Source organism: Nyctibius grandis, chromosome 7 (assembly GCF_013368605.1).
Source record: "Nyctibius grandis isolate bNycGra1 chromosome 7, bNycGra1.pri, whole genome shotgun sequence".
In the NCBI taxonomy this organism is placed as follows: domain Eukaryota; kingdom Metazoa; phylum Chordata; class Aves; order Nyctibiiformes; family Nyctibiidae; genus Nyctibius; species Nyctibius grandis.
This window is the reverse complement of record NC_090664.1, coordinates 48713940-48731529: the sequence shown is the minus strand read 5'-3', so window position 1 is coordinate 48731529 and position 17590 is coordinate 48713940. Positions and strand designations below refer to the sequence as shown.

General features: G+C 36.7%; 1 protein-coding gene across 3 annotated transcripts in view; it reads right to left on the bottom strand.

The window, feature by feature from the left end:
• Positions 1–17590, bottom strand: part of ESYT2 (extended synaptotagmin 2) — a 93991-nt gene that overhangs the window by 26298 nt on the left and 50103 nt on the right. For 2 of the 3 annotated variants that reach the window (XM_068404531.1, XM_068404532.1), the window contains exons 7-13: positions 12307–12362; positions 7075–7195; positions 6284–6460; positions 5795–5877; positions 4449–4497; positions 3697–3786; positions 3058–3153 (exon numbers count right to left, since the gene is read on the bottom strand). In XM_068404531.1, the coding sequence (XP_068260632.1) occupies positions 3058–3153; positions 3697–3786; positions 4449–4497; positions 5795–5877; positions 6284–6460; positions 7075–7195; positions 12307–12362 (672 nt within the window). Of the gene's footprint in view, positions 1–45; positions 148–3057; positions 3154–3696; positions 3787–4448; positions 4498–5794; positions 5878–6283; positions 6461–7074; positions 7196–12306; positions 12363–17590 lie in introns of all 3 variants that reach the window. The other variant, XM_068404530.1, reaches the window with a different exon arrangement.

Below are 17590 nucleotides of genomic sequence, written 5' to 3'. Positions count from 1 at the left end.
TCTGGCAGATAAAAGGTACAATACAAATAATACCAGAGAACTCACAAATAGTGCTCTATAGAGTGAGGTAGTGTTTTCACAAAAGACTAGTCCCGATGCTCTCCTCTCTTTTAAGTATCCACACCCAAAGTTTCCCTCGTAGATACTCTTAGGAAGATGGAAATGGAAGGAGAAAGCAGAGTGATGGGATTGTGGCAGAATGAATGCATAAGCAGCTTTACTACACAAAAAAGTTAAGGAAAACAGTCAAAGGATTCCAGAGAAAACAGCAGGTAAAAAAAGTAAGTAAATATTTGTCATTACGAATAGTTTAATCTGTTAAAAGATCTTCTGTAGTGCAGCAAGGTGAAAAGTTTTTCATTTTTATTTTTTATTAATTATTCAAATATATTAACCCACTTTCCAAGTTTACTTTTGGTAGTTCAGATTTATATGGCAGATCCATCTAAGTAAATTTAGAGACCAGCCTTCTCCACCATTTCTATTTCAACTGAAACATATTGCAGATAAATCATCCCAGTGTCTCAGAAACCCACAACTATGATGCATCTGTGCAAAAGAAATGCCTGTGCTGGGGATTATCCACTATAACTCAAACAAAACAAGGCTGATGGCAAGATCTAAAATGTACTAGTGATAAGCATTAACTTAAGAAATCCATTTTGAAGGTAATAAAAAGTACTTAGTCATCTAGAAAATATTTCAGCTGTAACATTAAAGTGGTGGACTAAAGTCTTCAAAACTCTTAATAAGGGTCAGTGTAATTTTAACAGACTTATTCTCTTTGAACTTTTTGTTCCCCATAAATACAAGCAATCCGAAAGAGCGATTAATTTTGCTATTACACTACACGACCCCTATCACTGAATATGAAGCCAGCAGACTTTCACATTTAGTCTTGTAAATGTTGCTCCGTATTAGAATCATGTGGACATAAAAGAGCTGTATTCACTATAATTCACTGCAGTTTGTCTAGCAGCTCCATGACATTATCTACGCATTGTCTTTACAGAATCTACAGGAATCTTTTCAGTTCCCTGCATGAAGAAATCTTCCCATGAGATTTTTCCCCCCACTTTACTGTGGAGCCTTTTTGTATCTGGTTTTGGAGAACTTGAATTTAACACAGTATTTTATTATTTTATTGTTGTAAATTTGTAAATGGAATTTTCAAGTGTTCAATGTTACTTTCTGTCATATTCTTTATAACACATTTCTGGAAAGAAAATTACTTGAAGTTAAATACCGAGTCATTTGTAGCAACTGCTTTTCTGGGCTGGTGGAGCAAGGAAAAAAAAAAGAGGGTTAAACAGGTCCCACACTACGACCATCCTTATTCTCAACCCACCCAGGCACTCTTGTACTGTGGAAAGAATATCAGACACAGCAATAAGAAACTTGGGATCCTGTTCTCAATTTTCCTAACTGGTCAACTTTTTGCAAGGAACTTCCCCTTTCTGTGCACTAGAGTTTAGAGATATACTAATTAGAAGTACTGATTAAGACACTGAAATTAAAATACTGTCCCCAAAAGAAGGCAGAACTCAAGACTTGTAGGCTAGCCTTTCTGAAAGAGGGAGACAATGTTACAGAATGTTTGTTTAAAATAGGAAGGGAAAAAACTAAACTTATGACAAAGCCTCTGAGTATTTGCTGGAGAAGTGGAGAAGCTGATCTAATACAGAGAAGCCGAGCTGCATGGAAAAAAATTGGAAATTGCTGATGAGAGAACTTTAAACTACTCATTTTAAGTGAGAGGCTTCAGTGTATTTTAACAAATACATTAAACTCATAACAGTTTGAGTAAAATCCAGTAGTCAAACAAGAAAATACAGAAATGGGTTCAATTTAATCTAGTGCAGAAAACAGTTGGCAGACGAACTTTTTCTGTGTGTTGCAGTATTCTGAAACTGATGTTAAGCACACCATAATTCTATTCTATTTCTGCTTACTCTGTACTAGAGTGATTCTACTCTTCTGCTAAGTTATTTTCCCTGAATTGAACACAGTGAGGTTATAAAGATAATGCAGGACTCTATTCCAAATGAGCTACATCTTTGTAGCTTTTAAAATAACCAAGAAATACTACTTCCAAACACTGCTCTATACACCCTGGAACAGATACAAAATCACTAGTCAGTGACATAAATTGTTTAGGCTACTAAGGTTTCATTTGTTACCACTCTGACGCAGCATTTTAACTTAAGTTTAAGATGAGTGGACGAATTTGCAAAATGCATGCAAAAAAACCTGAGGCTTGAGAACTTTATTCTCTGATTAGTATTTGAGTCATCACTTCCAGAATTTCTTTTCTAATAGCAATGCTGAAAACCAGCAAACCTCAGTGTTATGCTTCACATATATATTTATGGTAGGGTTTCCTTTATTACTGCTATCACTTGCATCCAGGAACAGTACTTCACTATCCTGAAATAAACTACAAAACAGTCTGTACTTGTCATAAACAAACTATTTCACAGTCCCATAGTATAATCCATATAATGACAGAACCATTAATGTTTTTGGTTTTATGTTTTGCACAAGCAAGTAAACAATACTCCAAATGACAACCTGACAGAAATCTCATACAAGTATTCTGCCACTGTAACATCAACTGCACAGTATTAATTTCATGACGAGGACTTCAATACCTTCAGATCTACCACAGATACCCTAAACCAAAGCAAGCAAATTTACCTGAACTCAAGGAAGGGGGCCTTTTCCCAGTTAGTTCCTTAAAATTCCTCATGCTAATCCCATACTATTTATGGAAAATACTGTGTTATAAAAACATGCAGCCTTTCAAGTCCAGGAAAGGAGCATTCTTTAAAGAAAAATCACACTGATTAGAGTGTAATGTTTTATTAAATATATAGCTATAATACTATACTACTAGAAATGTGGACCTTACATTACACGTTTTGAAATGAGAGGAAGTACAGAAAACATGGCATAATGTGTGTTAGTAAAGCAGTGTGCCATACTACCAAGCAAGACATGCTGGAAGTACGCAAAAGATACCCAAGACAAAAGGGTATCCATCAGAATATAACTTACAGGCAGGTTTCTTGCTGAGTCCAAATAGAGAATAAGCAATGCAGAAGAAAGCCCATCATTGGCTTGGTCTTTATCAGCTCTAATGCTTGTTAGCACCTAAACCGAAAACATACTGTAAGCCTTTCTGAAAATCAAGTAATGTTATTATTTCTGTCCTATTCCCAAAAAATATTTTAAAAGCATGTCCCAAAACACAAACATTCACAAATGCACACTGTGAAGCATAAGAAGTAAGTTTTTAAGACTCACATAGATATTTCAAACCCATTTTTATGGAAATTTCCACACCATTTCATAATTTTTTTTTTAGACTGGACAGATTATAATATCATATCCAGCTTTATCTCCCAGGCTAATGAAATGTTAGCTGGTGTTCTCAAACCATAACATTAAGAGAAAAGAAGAGGATGACAACAGCACTTTAAAATCCCATGCCACAAGAGTACATTGACTGTTATGACTGGTTTGAGATTTCTAAAGACAAACAGCTTGGAATAAAGTTACAGGTTTATCCAAATTCACAACAGCTAGAGAATTAAATTACTTACATATTTAACAAAAAAACAACCAAACAACAAACAATCAAAGACACCCCACAAAAATTAAGATTAGGATAAAAGTAATGTGTTCCTTTAATACCTTGTCTAGATTTTCAGCAGTTGGCATCAATGTGAGCCATTCCAGTTTTAAATGCAATTTTCCTTTGGACACTTCATCCAAAGTAAACCACTAAAAGTTAAGCAAAGTAATGTGAAATTACACCAAATAAACACATGACTGCAATTGGCTCTTCAGGACATTTAGGAAATGGTAAGCTCTACCAGAAATCTCGTAGAGCTGAACTCTGCATAACCTGAAAAGATCTGATTCACTGTTTAAAATGTCCTATTTCACACTAAATATTACAACATAGAATACCAAGAACAGGCATGCAAACTTCTATGTTATATAGTAAAAGCGTTTTTAAAATATCAAGGGAATTCTTTAAGTTTTGTAAAGATGTTCTAGAAAAACAAACCCTGCATAAAAGTACTATAAAATCTCTCTAACGTATAGGACAAAAATTAGTCTGCTAAGTCTAATAGTAGTTCAACAATTAACTATTCTCCCGCAAGAAAAAACTCTCACCAAATACCTAAGTTACTATTTTTTGCATTTACATACCAGCAATCTTAAAACCCCAAGACGACGAAGAATGGCACTATTCTTCGGATTTCACCAACTCAGATATCCCTTAAGCCACTGTACTGATCATCAGGGAATCTATTTCTATAGCATTAAGATTATTCACACACATACAGGAATCATCTCCAGGAAAAAAATAACAACACAAGAACAACTACATATACAACATATGGGTTTTTTTAATCCAAAACTGACCGAACACTTACCTCATCTAGAAGACGCTCCTTTTCAACTTCAATTAAATCTATCATCAAACTAGAAAAAGAAAAGAAAAAAAAAAATCAGTATTTTAGCCAAGAAGTAAAAAATCTCATACAGAATTCAAACCCCACCCTGTGCTTGCTGAGTATCCAGGCTTCCACTGAGATCAAAAGAGCAGAATACTATTCTTTTATCCCCTAAGAGAGGAAGAAGTAGGAAATGAAATGGCTAAACAAGATGAATGCAGGATAACAGAAAATATGCCTATACTAGAGCCCATTTTGTAGCTATGAGGGCAACTGGCACAATATGGCTCACATACATATGACCAAACTCTCAAAACAGTGACCACATCCAAACTGCCCACTGGAAATAGCCCCTGGACGTACGCTATAACCAAATTCATGCTTTGGCATTGTCTGGGAGAGTGCTAGTTCACACAAGCTAAAAATGTATGAGGGAATCTGCTAAAAATTAAACAGGGCAGACAACTGCATGCCAGTGCATGAACATTTGTCATGGCTTTTTATTTTATCAGTACTGATGTACACATTATGCCACTTTCCCCCCCCACCACTTCAGTGTAAGAATAGGGAAGTGCAAAGAAAAGAAGCCTTTGTACTACCTACTTCTTTATTTTAATGAGAAGAGAAGTAGGTATGTTGCTCCTGTTAAGAGAGAAGGAGCTGGAAAGATAAGGGAGTTCTACTCTGTATGGAAAGCAACAATGGGAAGCTCCAAAACTCTGCAAGAAATAAAGGTGACAAATTACTGGAGGAAGAAGCTGACTAAAACCCTGAAATGTTTATGGGTAAACACTAAAGGTAGGCCCTATGGAATCTAAGAGTGAGTAATGTTTGCAAAAACATTACGGCAAAATTTTTTCTTTAATCAAATAGTTAAGATCAGCTCTTAGAGAAAAATAAACTGTGAGCTAGCCATTTAAAAACTATGAAGATGAAGAAGACATACAGTTATAAAGCTACATTAACTCCGCCTGAAGAAATAATTAAGACTTAGTGCTAGCTTACAAATACTAAAGCAGGTAGGATGTAATTCCTAAAAAAAAACAAAAATTTTTTTTTTCTGGGTACCCACAATACTTACCTTATTTTTAAAAAATATATGCAAACATATAAGTGTGTATAACACACAAGCACATTTTTATATACATATATTTACATATACGAAGTAATTAGGGAGCTACTTGCTACCATCATTTTGAAAAGATAATTCATAAGTACCATAATACAGCAGAACTACAACTGCAATAAAATGCAAAAAAAAAAAATTACATCAAAATACTTATTCTCTTTTCAATACCTACAAACATATTCTCCATAACATTTACCTTCCCAGGAAGTCATCTTTATCTGGATCTTCATCAAAGAGCTCAATCTCTAGCTCCTGTCCTGGATGTTCATATACTAAAGCCTGGAAGTACAGTAAGATGGCACTGTCAGTGGTAAAACTAACTAGCTTTGTTAAATGGCATTGTAACAGTGCAACATTGAACTGCAGTGCTTTTGTGTATTAAAACCTATCAATAAGCAAATACTTTAAAAAAGATGCAATTTAATGAGTAGAGCAAGTATAAGAACTTTTCAGATGCAATTTGCTAATGTTGACTTTAAGAGACTAGACTGCTTTTCAGAATTACTGATGCTTAGTCTAGACAAAAAAAGTATATACATCAATGGAGAATTTCTGTTTTGTTACAGAAATCTGGGCTTTTAGAGGGAGACACCAAGAAGCTCCTCGAGGAAGCCCCGAGAGTATCTTCTTTAACAAAAGAAGCTTTAGTACAGAATGTACACCAAGGTATTTTTATTGGTTATACCTCATAAACTTCATTCCATTTTGGATTGAGATTTTCTTTGATGACCTTGCTTTGGAAAATCTGGTTGCCCACACGGATGATTCCATAAGGATCTGACTTTCCTTTGACAATCCCTTTTAGGTAAGTATCTTTCCCCTCCAGGTCCTGAGCTTCAATAAAGTGTATCCTTACAACACCCTGAAAAAGGAAAAGATGAGTTTATGTAGTAATCTGAAAGCTTACATGTCATCACAATTTATGCAATACATGTTTTATAATTTCCATTACAATTTCCTTAACATGAAACTTAGTTTGGACACACTGTAAATAGACGGAGATCAATGATGATCCACGTACACAGCAGACCTAGCACTCAAGAGATTCCTGAAAAGAAAAACTGTCATCAACAATCAGAAGCATGCCAGTTATATCAACAAATGCCATGTTACTGGAAGTGAGTGGCAATAAATAGTAACAACTTTCAAGTGAAGAGCACTAACAATAATTTACAGTGATAATATAAAGCATATGCTACTTAATTTTTAGTCTATACAGTTGAACTATATTTTAGCAAGTAATATGTTTAAGATTCTAGCAAAATAAAAAAAATCCTCCTTGGCATTATTATGAAACATTAACTCCACAGAAATTATTTATAAATTAAATCAATTATTTTAAGTGACTGGATTCATGATAACTTGTACTACTGCAATAACTATTTGGAAATTCACACAGGTGTGCATATCTTTAACAGTTACTACTACAGAAAAAACTAAACACCGAATTATTATTATTAACAGAAACACGATTACCTTTGGTATAGGAAACCGCAACTGAGCAATCTGCACTTCACTGACAAGGGGGACTGTAATTCTATTTGGAAGGACCAGGTAGTTGGATATTATATCCAATATTATTGTATCTGATAAGCCACTGTTGAAGAAGAAAATCCTCAGTTACTTCATGAGAATTAAACACATGTTATGTCACACTAATATATTCCTTTTGCTGCTTAACAACCTAAATGGAGAAAATACTTGCCTTTTTTGGGGGGGGTAGAAGACATATCTGGTTTTTAAACACTTTTTTTTAAATAAAGGATTCTTGCCAAAGTGCCCACCAGGTGGAAGCAGCTGACACTGAACAGCAGAAACCACAGAGATGAATATAAAGTTCTCATTTCCCTACCACCACCAAGTTCCCCCCTCACCCCCGCCTTTTCAAGCCACCCAGGATAAAAGGCTGTTGCATAAGTTTTCTGGCCTGCGCTGCATATAACCAAGCAGATGTTAACTGTTAATCTACTTTTGTATTTCAATAACGATTTAACTGTCCCTGAAAGTCTGGCTAACCATTCCTGTATTGTTATGAAACAAGCTGTCCCCTTGAGCTGAGAGGACCGTCATTTAAAACAGAAACATAAAGAAAACATGCTTGTGGCCAAATAAAATATAGCCTAGGGAAGCAAAACAGGTTTTGTTCTGGCAAAAAGGGAGTGGCAGTACAATCACAATGGTAATGAATCATTTAAAAAACCCAACCCCATACCCCGCCACAAACACAGAAAAGAAAAAGATTTCCTAAGCTACGAGTTCACCCAGTTTGGGTCTGAACTGACAACAAATCAGTACGTTGTGAGACCAACACCACTGGTTACACATATTGCCTACGCTGGCAAAAAGGGAGAACTGGAGTGGTACAATTCACCATGGAAGACAAGTATCCAGGAAGAGTTTAGGGGTATGTACAAAAATTCAGAGAGAAAACGATAAAAATACTTGAGATATTCTGAACTGCAGGTGCAGTCTCACTAAAGCTGCTGGAGCTGCTTCAGGGATGAATGACACTGGCACAGGTTGCCCACAGAAGCTGTGGCTGCCCCCTCCCTGGCAGTGTTTAAGGCCAGGTTGGATGGGGCTTGGAGCAACCTGGTCTAGTGGAAGGTGTCCCTGCCTGTAGCAGGGGGGTTGGAACTAGATGATCTTTAAGGTCCCTTCCAACCCAAACCATTCCATGATTCCTCCTCCTAAATACACTTTATGATTGTCCTTTAACAGTCTTTATGAAATTAAGATGCAGATAACGTTTGACTACTTAGAATGTTTTTCAGATGAAGCACTTGTGTGTAATCACCTTGTAAAGTCTTTTTAAGACTGAATCTGCAGTTGGGAGTAGCTCTGACTCAGCAGCTAGCATATTCACAAAAACACAAAAGCTGCAGTGAAATGTAATATATATTACATTTTCATTTGGGAAGAAAATTTTGTGGTGAGCAATAAACATATTATGGTAGAGTTGGGTAACAGAATTAACCCATTAAATACAATCTGGCTCATTTCAAATTCACACTGATCTTTCAGGCCAGAGATATGCAACCTCTGTAGCCTCCATCCCCTTGGCTACCCACTTCCACTGTATGAACTATGACACATGATAGAACACAGCTGACTTTTTAATGGCATCCAGGACAATAGGAACAGAAGAAATTCAAGGCTGCATCAAGATCAATGGACAGGTCTGTGCAGACCTCTGTTTATTCTCTGAAAGAAGCAACGGTGGACAATGGTGAGATACTGCTCAGAGGAAAAGTTTCTTCTCAGCTTCTGTGAGTTAATTCACATCTCTCCTAAAGAGGAGTCTTACTTCCCCTTCCTTTCTTGCAGAGCTTATGCAATCATATTTACAAAGATTTTCATTCTACATGAACACCAAAGCCTACAAATTTATAGTTTCAGTAATTCTTAACACAGCTACTACAAGAAGATAGTTACATTATTTGAAAATAAGTAGCTTCCTTTAGTCATTGTAACACATGCTGCTTTTCAAACTTTTTCAGTTCCGTTTTGCTAAACATCAAGTTTTCAACTTATGTATGCTAAACTTTCTCTAAAATGAGCCAAGAAAATAGAACCCACTATTTTGTTAGAGTTGACTTAAAAATTTAAGATAAACATCTCAAAAAGTCTGAACACTAAAAGGAAAAAAGAAAAAAGAAAAGCTGAAGTGACAAGCAACAATCACACTTTTCAAAACACGAGTCTGATGATAAATCTCTAGTAGAGAGATCAGATAAGTTTGTTTTGTTCATGCTTTTATTAGTGTCCCTACCTGGCAAGAAGAGAAAGCTCTGCCTTTATGCTCAGTAAAGTGCATGCCTTAAGAACAGATGATTAATGGAGAAAACTAACTGACCTAGGTCAGAGAAAGCAAATGAGCAGTGCAAGAGAGGTAATGGTACCAGAGCTGCCTTGAAAGAAAGGTTATCGTGCTCCTCTCTAGTATTTAGTTAAGATCACACACATTATGAAATAAGCTATAGGCATAAATAAACTTATCCCAGACTAGCAAAAGGTTCAGAGATTGATTAATGTTCAAATGGAGCTACAGCAGATCTCCTTAAATAGGAGAAAGAAATAGCCTGAAGCACAACAGAGCCCAGTCACTTGGAGGATTTGCAATCCTTTATGCTAGGACCAAACCCCAACTCTATGATTCCAAAGGTCAGTCTCACAATTTTACCCCAACATAAATGCTTGAATTTCACTAAAACATCTGAGAAATTAATATGAAAAATGAACCAGCATTAATGGAATTCCATAGAATTTTACACAGAGAAACTGGACTCATAGGAGGTAGCGGATATTTCATCTTTATAAACAGGGAGCTGAAAAAGAATACCAAGGATTGTAACTAAGTAATGAATTAAATGAATTGTAAAACAACATGACACTTTCAAGCTGTTTAAAAATTATCTAACCAAATATTAGCCAACTGGGATGCTCCCAGATGGAATGTATTCTTCATGAATACAAGGCAAAAACGTCAATCTTTTTTATTATTTTATTACTTAAACTAAGAGGTCTGATCTGTGGAAAACAGAGACAAGTCACTGATCGAGCAACAGAGTAAGATGTATCAATTTAAACCCTTATGTTGATGCAGCATCAATAAACAGCTTCTTAAGATCGTAGAACTCCTAAGTCATTGATTCAAAGTACAATTATTTTTTCAGTTCACAAAAATGAGACATGTGAAATGCTTCAGATAATTTATTATAGTAAATGTCTTCAAAAGCTCGATTTCATTGCAGAAAAATAACTGGCAGTTACCTGCTCTGTTGTATTACTCTCTATTTAGCTCTACTTAATCTTTAGTGACGGAATAAGCAGCTATGTATTTTTCCTGCGTTGTCTTTATTCATACTGCAGAGACAGGACACCTCTGACTGCATAGAGTATTTTTACTATATCTCAAGTAACCACAACAGAATTATCCTCCCATCATCCACATCCCCTCCTGACAGCACTTGAGTATTCTCACAGCCTGGCTGCTCCTCACATAGAGATTTTAATTCCACTCCTCTGTAAATTATACTAATGATAGAGTATGAATTACTTTTGCATCCTTCTCCTTGTGGAGTCATATACAAAGAGCAATGGAAGTTGTTAACAGGTGACAGGGAAGCTTCCAGCAGCAAATGCAGAAATTCTTTTAGCAGAAGACATTTGCAAACAACGTACAAGTAAGTAGTTTAGTGTGCAGCCAACAGTTGTAGGACGAAAAAGGTACCTGTGGCGGCAGCAATCTCCTGTTCATCATTGTTTATAACAACTACAATATGTCACGCTGTCGTACCAAAATATACAATCTATCTATACAGATAAGAAAAACAAATACAGCACTGAAGAAATCTCTTGGCAAGGCAGAGCATGAGTCATCTCAGTTATGGTTACTATAGAAACTATACCACATCTAGATGGCACCATTATATGCATATGTGGCCAAGCTTCGTTGCTCTGGAAACCATAAACTTGAGATACTTAGTGAGACTGTTTACATCTGAGGTTTTGTGTTTGCAGTCAGGCAAATATGTAGCAGGATATGAATCTCGGGAGCCTAGTAAGCTTAAGTACTAAACGTAAATTTATGAGTGTTATGTCAAAAGAGCAAATTATTACTCAGGAGTTGGATTTTGGAAGCCATTTTCTCACTCATCAAGAAAACCTCTTTCCTTGGAGGCAGTCTTGAAACATAAGCAATTCTTGCAGCCATTAACCTACTTAATGCAAGTTCTAATTTCAAACTGTTCAACTGGGAATCCATGCAATGGCTGCACATGTCTAAGTAAAGCAAAAACTGTTTCAGTCATGCAATTGAGCACTAAAGGATTAATATAATACCTAAATTCAAACTCTTATTTTTAAACAATAAAAAATAATTCTGGAGTCAGCCAACTCTTGAGTATGGGATCCAATAAACGGACTAGTCACAAAATCCAAGTGTGTACCAGATCCGCCATTATCCCCTTAGCCATTGTCTCAATATTAAAAAGCCCCTGAGTAACTATTACAACTTGGTAATTATGAATATATTCATGGATTTAACCTTACCAGGATTGGAAAGATTCAAAGCAGCTTGGTTTTCACCTCTACTTGTGCTTTTTCCTTTGGGTTTTATCATGTACTATTCTGAAAAGCTCTGAATAAGCAAAGCATTTTCTCTAGCTATATACGGTCAATATTTTTGCTACTCCCTTTGAACTTCACATAATAAACTGAAAGCTACAAAAGTAAGTACCTGAAGAGATTAGAAAGTTTATTTAATTTGATTACTGTCTTAAGGTATTTCTAACTACCTTCACACAAGCAACTAGAGATGTATGGGCATACAAAGCCACGAGCCAAGATGTTGTGAACCGACTGGCGTGAAAAATAAGGCTCTTTGTCTTTCTGCTGTCCTAGGAGATGGCAGATTGGAAATTCACAAGATTTTGCAAATCTGGAAAGGCTGAGAACACTAAAAAAAACAGATTAAACATTATCTTTTCAAAATGTTTTTAACAGGATCTACTAGATATACTTTTGGTGTACTTTCACTTACAGTGAAATCACTACCTTCTGCATATTGAGCAATTTCATATAATTCTAGATTAAGAGATAACTGCTCAGAGTCATTTAATCTAAAATTATTTAGCTGATGGTCTTCCAATTTTCTAGGGTTTATGGGGGTGGAGTAATATCAAACACTGTTTTACATATACTCACTTCAGTCCTGGAACATCCAGAAGATTGGTCAGTCCAGTCCAGTTAATTTCCAAAAGCTGTGAATTATGGGGAGGGGGAGGAGGTGGGTGGAGAAAAAAAGAAAAGCAACTTAGAATTCACAACACTGAAGAAATTAACATGATCACTATAGATTCTGATCAGTGGAGGATTAATAACCAGTTTCCGGGATTTTTTTAAAGAGAAACGCAAAACCTCTTCCATTCTAAGTAATTTTTAGCCATGGTTTTTGAAACAGATTTCTAAAAACAACTCATCAACCTCTTATATACTTCCACACATACACAGAAATACACACATGCACACCCCAATATCCATGTGTACATAGTATCTACTACATACAACCAATATCAAATAATGAAATGTGGTCCTATTTTCTGGAGAAATATTTTCATATTCACCATAGAGCTGCTATAGATGAACAGTCACCAACATGAATTTGCAAAGTATAATAAGCTGATGGAGAATCCCATTTGCAACCAGGAAAGTAAAGAGATCTAGAAGACACGATCAACGGAAAGCATGAAGGATGGGGATTAAGAAGGTGGAAGGAGGATGTGACAACAGCCTGCAAATACAGAGGAGAATGTTTTTCAATGACAAAGAGACAAATTCATTCTACCACTGATGCAGTAAAGAAGAAAGGTATCAACAGGATTAAATACCAAAATAAGAAAAATCCTCAGAAATAATTAATAGGGACAACTCATTGCTAGATCAGATATATACATCCTTCACTGAAAATCTTTACAGAATATTAGACATACAAATGCTGTAAAGGTACTTAGAATGTTTCAGGGCTGCTGGTATTAACAACTAATTTCTAGTGTCCTTTTCAATCCTATAATCTTCTAATTATAGATAGAAAACTAACAGAACCGAGCTTCCTTATCTCCCTTCTCACTGAAAACCTTCTATTAACTGCATAGAAGTTAATTTAATATAAGCAACAAACGAATCCAAACCCACCCAACTACCACCATGCTTCCAAATCCAACTAACCCAATCTAAGAATAACTGGATGAAAAAAGTGAAAAGGATTTTGAGATTCCTCAGTTAAGAAACTAATCGTGGTGGCTCAGTTAAATGCTGAAACAAAACAACAAATCTCCAAGAACATATGTTGCATCTTTCCACAAACAGGCAAGAATGATCACCCTACATTAATATTCTATTAAAAAACCCAGCACATACCATTCTTCTATAAAGGATCTATTAATAGTTTAATTAGTTATTTCCTTTGTGAATACTTCGACTAAAGATAACACATACTACATTTACTTACATAAGGAGCACTGTCACTTAATATGCTTTTGAACTGGTGACAAAATATTTCAACAGTGTTATCTATGAAGCACCTAGCCTACCTGTAACAAACAATTAAGCAGAAAAAAATCATTATCCTTTCAACAAAAGAGTAGTAAGATTTAATAACTGAATATTCCAAAACAGAAGACAAGACATATCATGGGATGTACTGGAAGAATCTACACGAGCCAGCAACATGCCCTTGCCAGCCACAAAGAAGGCTAACACTATCCTGGGCTGCATTAGGAAAACCCTTGCCAGCAGGCTGAGGGAGGTGATCCCTGCCCTCTGCTCAGCACTGGGGAGGCCACACCTGGAGTGCTGTGTCCAGTGCTGGGCTCTTCAGTACATGGACATACTGGAGAGAGTTCAACAAAGGGCCATGAGGATGATTAAGGGCCTGGAGCACCTCTCCTATGAGGGAAGGCTGAGAGAGCTGGGACTATTTAGCCCAGAGAAGAGAAGGCTCAGGAGGGAATCTTATTAATGTCTAATAAATACCTGAAGGGAGGATGCAAAGAAGACGGAGCCAGGCTCTTCTCAGTGGTGCCCAGTGACAGAACCAGAGGCAATGGGCACAAAATGAAACACAGAATGAAACACAGAAGATTCTCTCTGAACGTGAGGAAACACTTCTTTACTGTGAGAGTGACTGAGCACTGGCACAGGTTGCCCAGACAGGTTGTGGAGTGTCTGTCTTTGGAGATACTCAAAAGCCAACTAGACATGGTCCTGGCCAACCTGCTCTAGGTGGCTCTGCTTGAGCAAGGGGGTTGGACTAGATGACTTCCAGAGGTCCCTGCCAACTTCAACTATTCTATGAGTCTGTGAACATATTACAACAGAAAACAAATATTTAGTCCCATCCAGGGGATAAGATTAATGTCTTCCTAATTATGCCATTAAGAAGGGTGAATAAACCTACAGACTTAAGTGTTCAATCACCGTTCCAGTTAAAAAATAAAAAATAATAACAATTCCTTATGTTTAAAAGGAATTTATTGTTTTTCAATTTGTGCCCATTGCCTCTTATCCTGTCACTGGAAACCACTGAGAAGAGTCTGTCTCCATGGTCTTTACTTCCCCCATCAGGTATTTATATACATATTGATAAGACAGCATCAAAAGCTTTACCGAAGTCAAGATAAGCACCATCCATTGCTCTCCCCTCATCCACCAGGCCAACCATCTTATCGTAGAGGGCTATCGGCTTGGTTAACCATGATTTCCTGTTCATAAATCCATTCTGATTACTCCCAATCACTTCCTTGTCCCTTACCAGCAGGACTGAGATCACTGCTTGGGCCCCTGTGCCCTTGAATTGCCCCCAGAGCCATGCAGCCACACTTGATGCTTTCCAGACCTCCTCTGGTAGGGGTGTTGGTGCCCACACGAAGAGCAGCAGTGGGTAACAGTCTGATGGCCAGACAAGCTTTAACAGTCTTTTGACAACATCCCGAATCTGAGACCTAGGCAAGCAGCAAACCTCCTGAGACAACAGGTCAGGATGGCAGATGGAGGCCTCTGTCCCCTGCAGCAGGGAGTTGCTCAGTACTATCACTCGTCACTTCCTCCTGGTGCTTCAGTGTGGATCAGGCTCTGCTGGCTCGGATGCTCTCAGGCCCTCCTCTGCTACACTGGCCCTGAATCTGTTCCACAGTTGTAAATCTGCAGGTGGGGTAGGAGTCATCTTCCTTTCGCCAGAAAACTTCCAGCTTTCCCCATCACGGGAGAATCCCATCCCATCCCAGACAAAAAGAAAGTTAAAACCACTCGTCCAGTTTGCTCAAGAGCCAGTGTTTACATGAAAAATCTGCCTTTCTTCCTTCAAATTTATCTTCCATTAGCACACAATGCCTCTATCAATTATAGATCAGGCTGTCAGCCAAGCATGAAAGAAGTTGTGCATGACAGATGAACACACATTAGGAAAACAGTTTTGTAATTAACATTTCCAGCAAAGAAATGCACAGTTAACAACTGGATTGGAAAAGATCCTCTTCAGGAGGCTCAGTTTGCTAAGGCACATCTATTTATGGATGCTAGCAAGGCAAAGTGGCAGGAATATATTCCAGAAGTGGATGAGATCTTACCTAAAACTCATACAGTACACTCAACAGTCTTTTTCTTTTTTTTTTTTTTTAAGGTGTTATGATTTCTTTTCTACATGAATATAAATTTTAAAGCTATCAGTATTTTAATTTCAAATGCAAAGAAAAACCGTTAGAAATTATTTGTTGTAAAATGGGTTATTTTACATTGGTGTGTAAGCTTTACTTGTACAGTTCTACAATAACAAACTACGAGCTAGAACACACAGAACATTTATATTTAAGGAAATTGAAGGTAATTTCAGTGTACTCTTCTTTAAAAATTAATGGTGGAAATTATTAGTATATGTTCTCAAATCTCATGCTCATCTTAACACTGGGAAAACAGTTAAGATATAAATAATTAAACCAGGATGAAAAGTCCAACTTAACATGAATAACTTCAGTTTGTGCTACCTTCCTCAATCCTTCAAACCCACAAATGTTTAAGTAACGTAACATACAAGTAGCTTGGTAGTAACTGATAAGACTAACCACGACTTGTGTTTTCAGACTGGTTCTCATGTTCTAATCGTAAGTTTTGACATTACATTATGTCACACTTTAAAAACCTATGTAGGCTACCAAGGCTCTGGAAGATGTAATTTTTTACTGTTTTAAGAACCCAGTTTATTCCATGATTTATTCCCTTTTTCGTTATTCATAGGCAAATTAGAAGGCAAATACACACCATAAATACCTCAAAGGAGTGGTCCCTATCCTAAGGTGTTCATACCTGCATCCCATATTTAACAGTTTTACATACTGATGTTTTCAGGATAAATAGAAAATGAGAAAATATTTGCATTTTCTTTTGATTTTTTCATGCTTTGTTTAGTATATTGCATACAGCAGTTAACATGGCAAAGTTCTGTGCTCCCTCCTAAATAGACTTAACTGAATTAAATGAATTGAGCAACATAATGCATGTTGAAATTCAGCATTTAGAAACATCTCCTACACTAGTCTGAAACATAGATCATAGTAGTTTCTGTACTAACTGCCACAAGCCAAAACAAAACAAAGAACAACCTATGAGATACCACTGAGAACTGAAAGATTTTCAATTTACGTGGCCAAAAAGCATTTCAAAAAGTTGCAATGCTGCACACGAAACACATACAGTGCCTATGGTACAACCTCACTATCAATACTTTGATTATTACACACTTCTCAAAAACAAGGCTGCCCATTCATTCCGTCATCAGTAATTATGCAAAGAAACTGAAAAAATAGTGCTACTAAGAGCACCCATTTAGACAAGAAATGCAATTAGTACATATAATATCAGAAACTTCTATTCATCCACTTATTGTACAGGAATAATTACAAAGACAGAGGTCAATTGCAGAAATGTTAAAGACATCCTTTTCCATTCAAAGTTGAATGTAAGAAATTGAAGACCATTACTAAGGCGAAGCACTTTACAGGATTATTAGAAGAGCTTCGCAAATAAATCTTAAGGCATTAAATGTTTCGGAAGGAATACGAGCCTTCAAACTCCTAGCATAAATCAAGCTTTAACTATTTGGGCTTTGAAGGTAAGTTCTCCTTGCAGACAAGACTTGCTACTTTTGCCCACCACAGCGCTTCCTTTCCAGTCCTACCAGAAAAGCCCAGCAGTAATGAAGCACACTGATATCACAGCAGCAACACACACTCTCTAATCTTAGTCTACAGATACTAGTGACAAATACTTTTTTTTTTTCATGTTTGTTTTGTTTTGGTGTTTTCCCTGCCCCCCCATCACCCCACATTCCTCTCAATAAGGTTGTTCCAAGTCTACACTTTTGGCTTCCAACCATAATCAGACCTCAGCATAAGATACACCTTTTGTAAACTAAGAAAATAAAGAGTTTTCCAAAAAG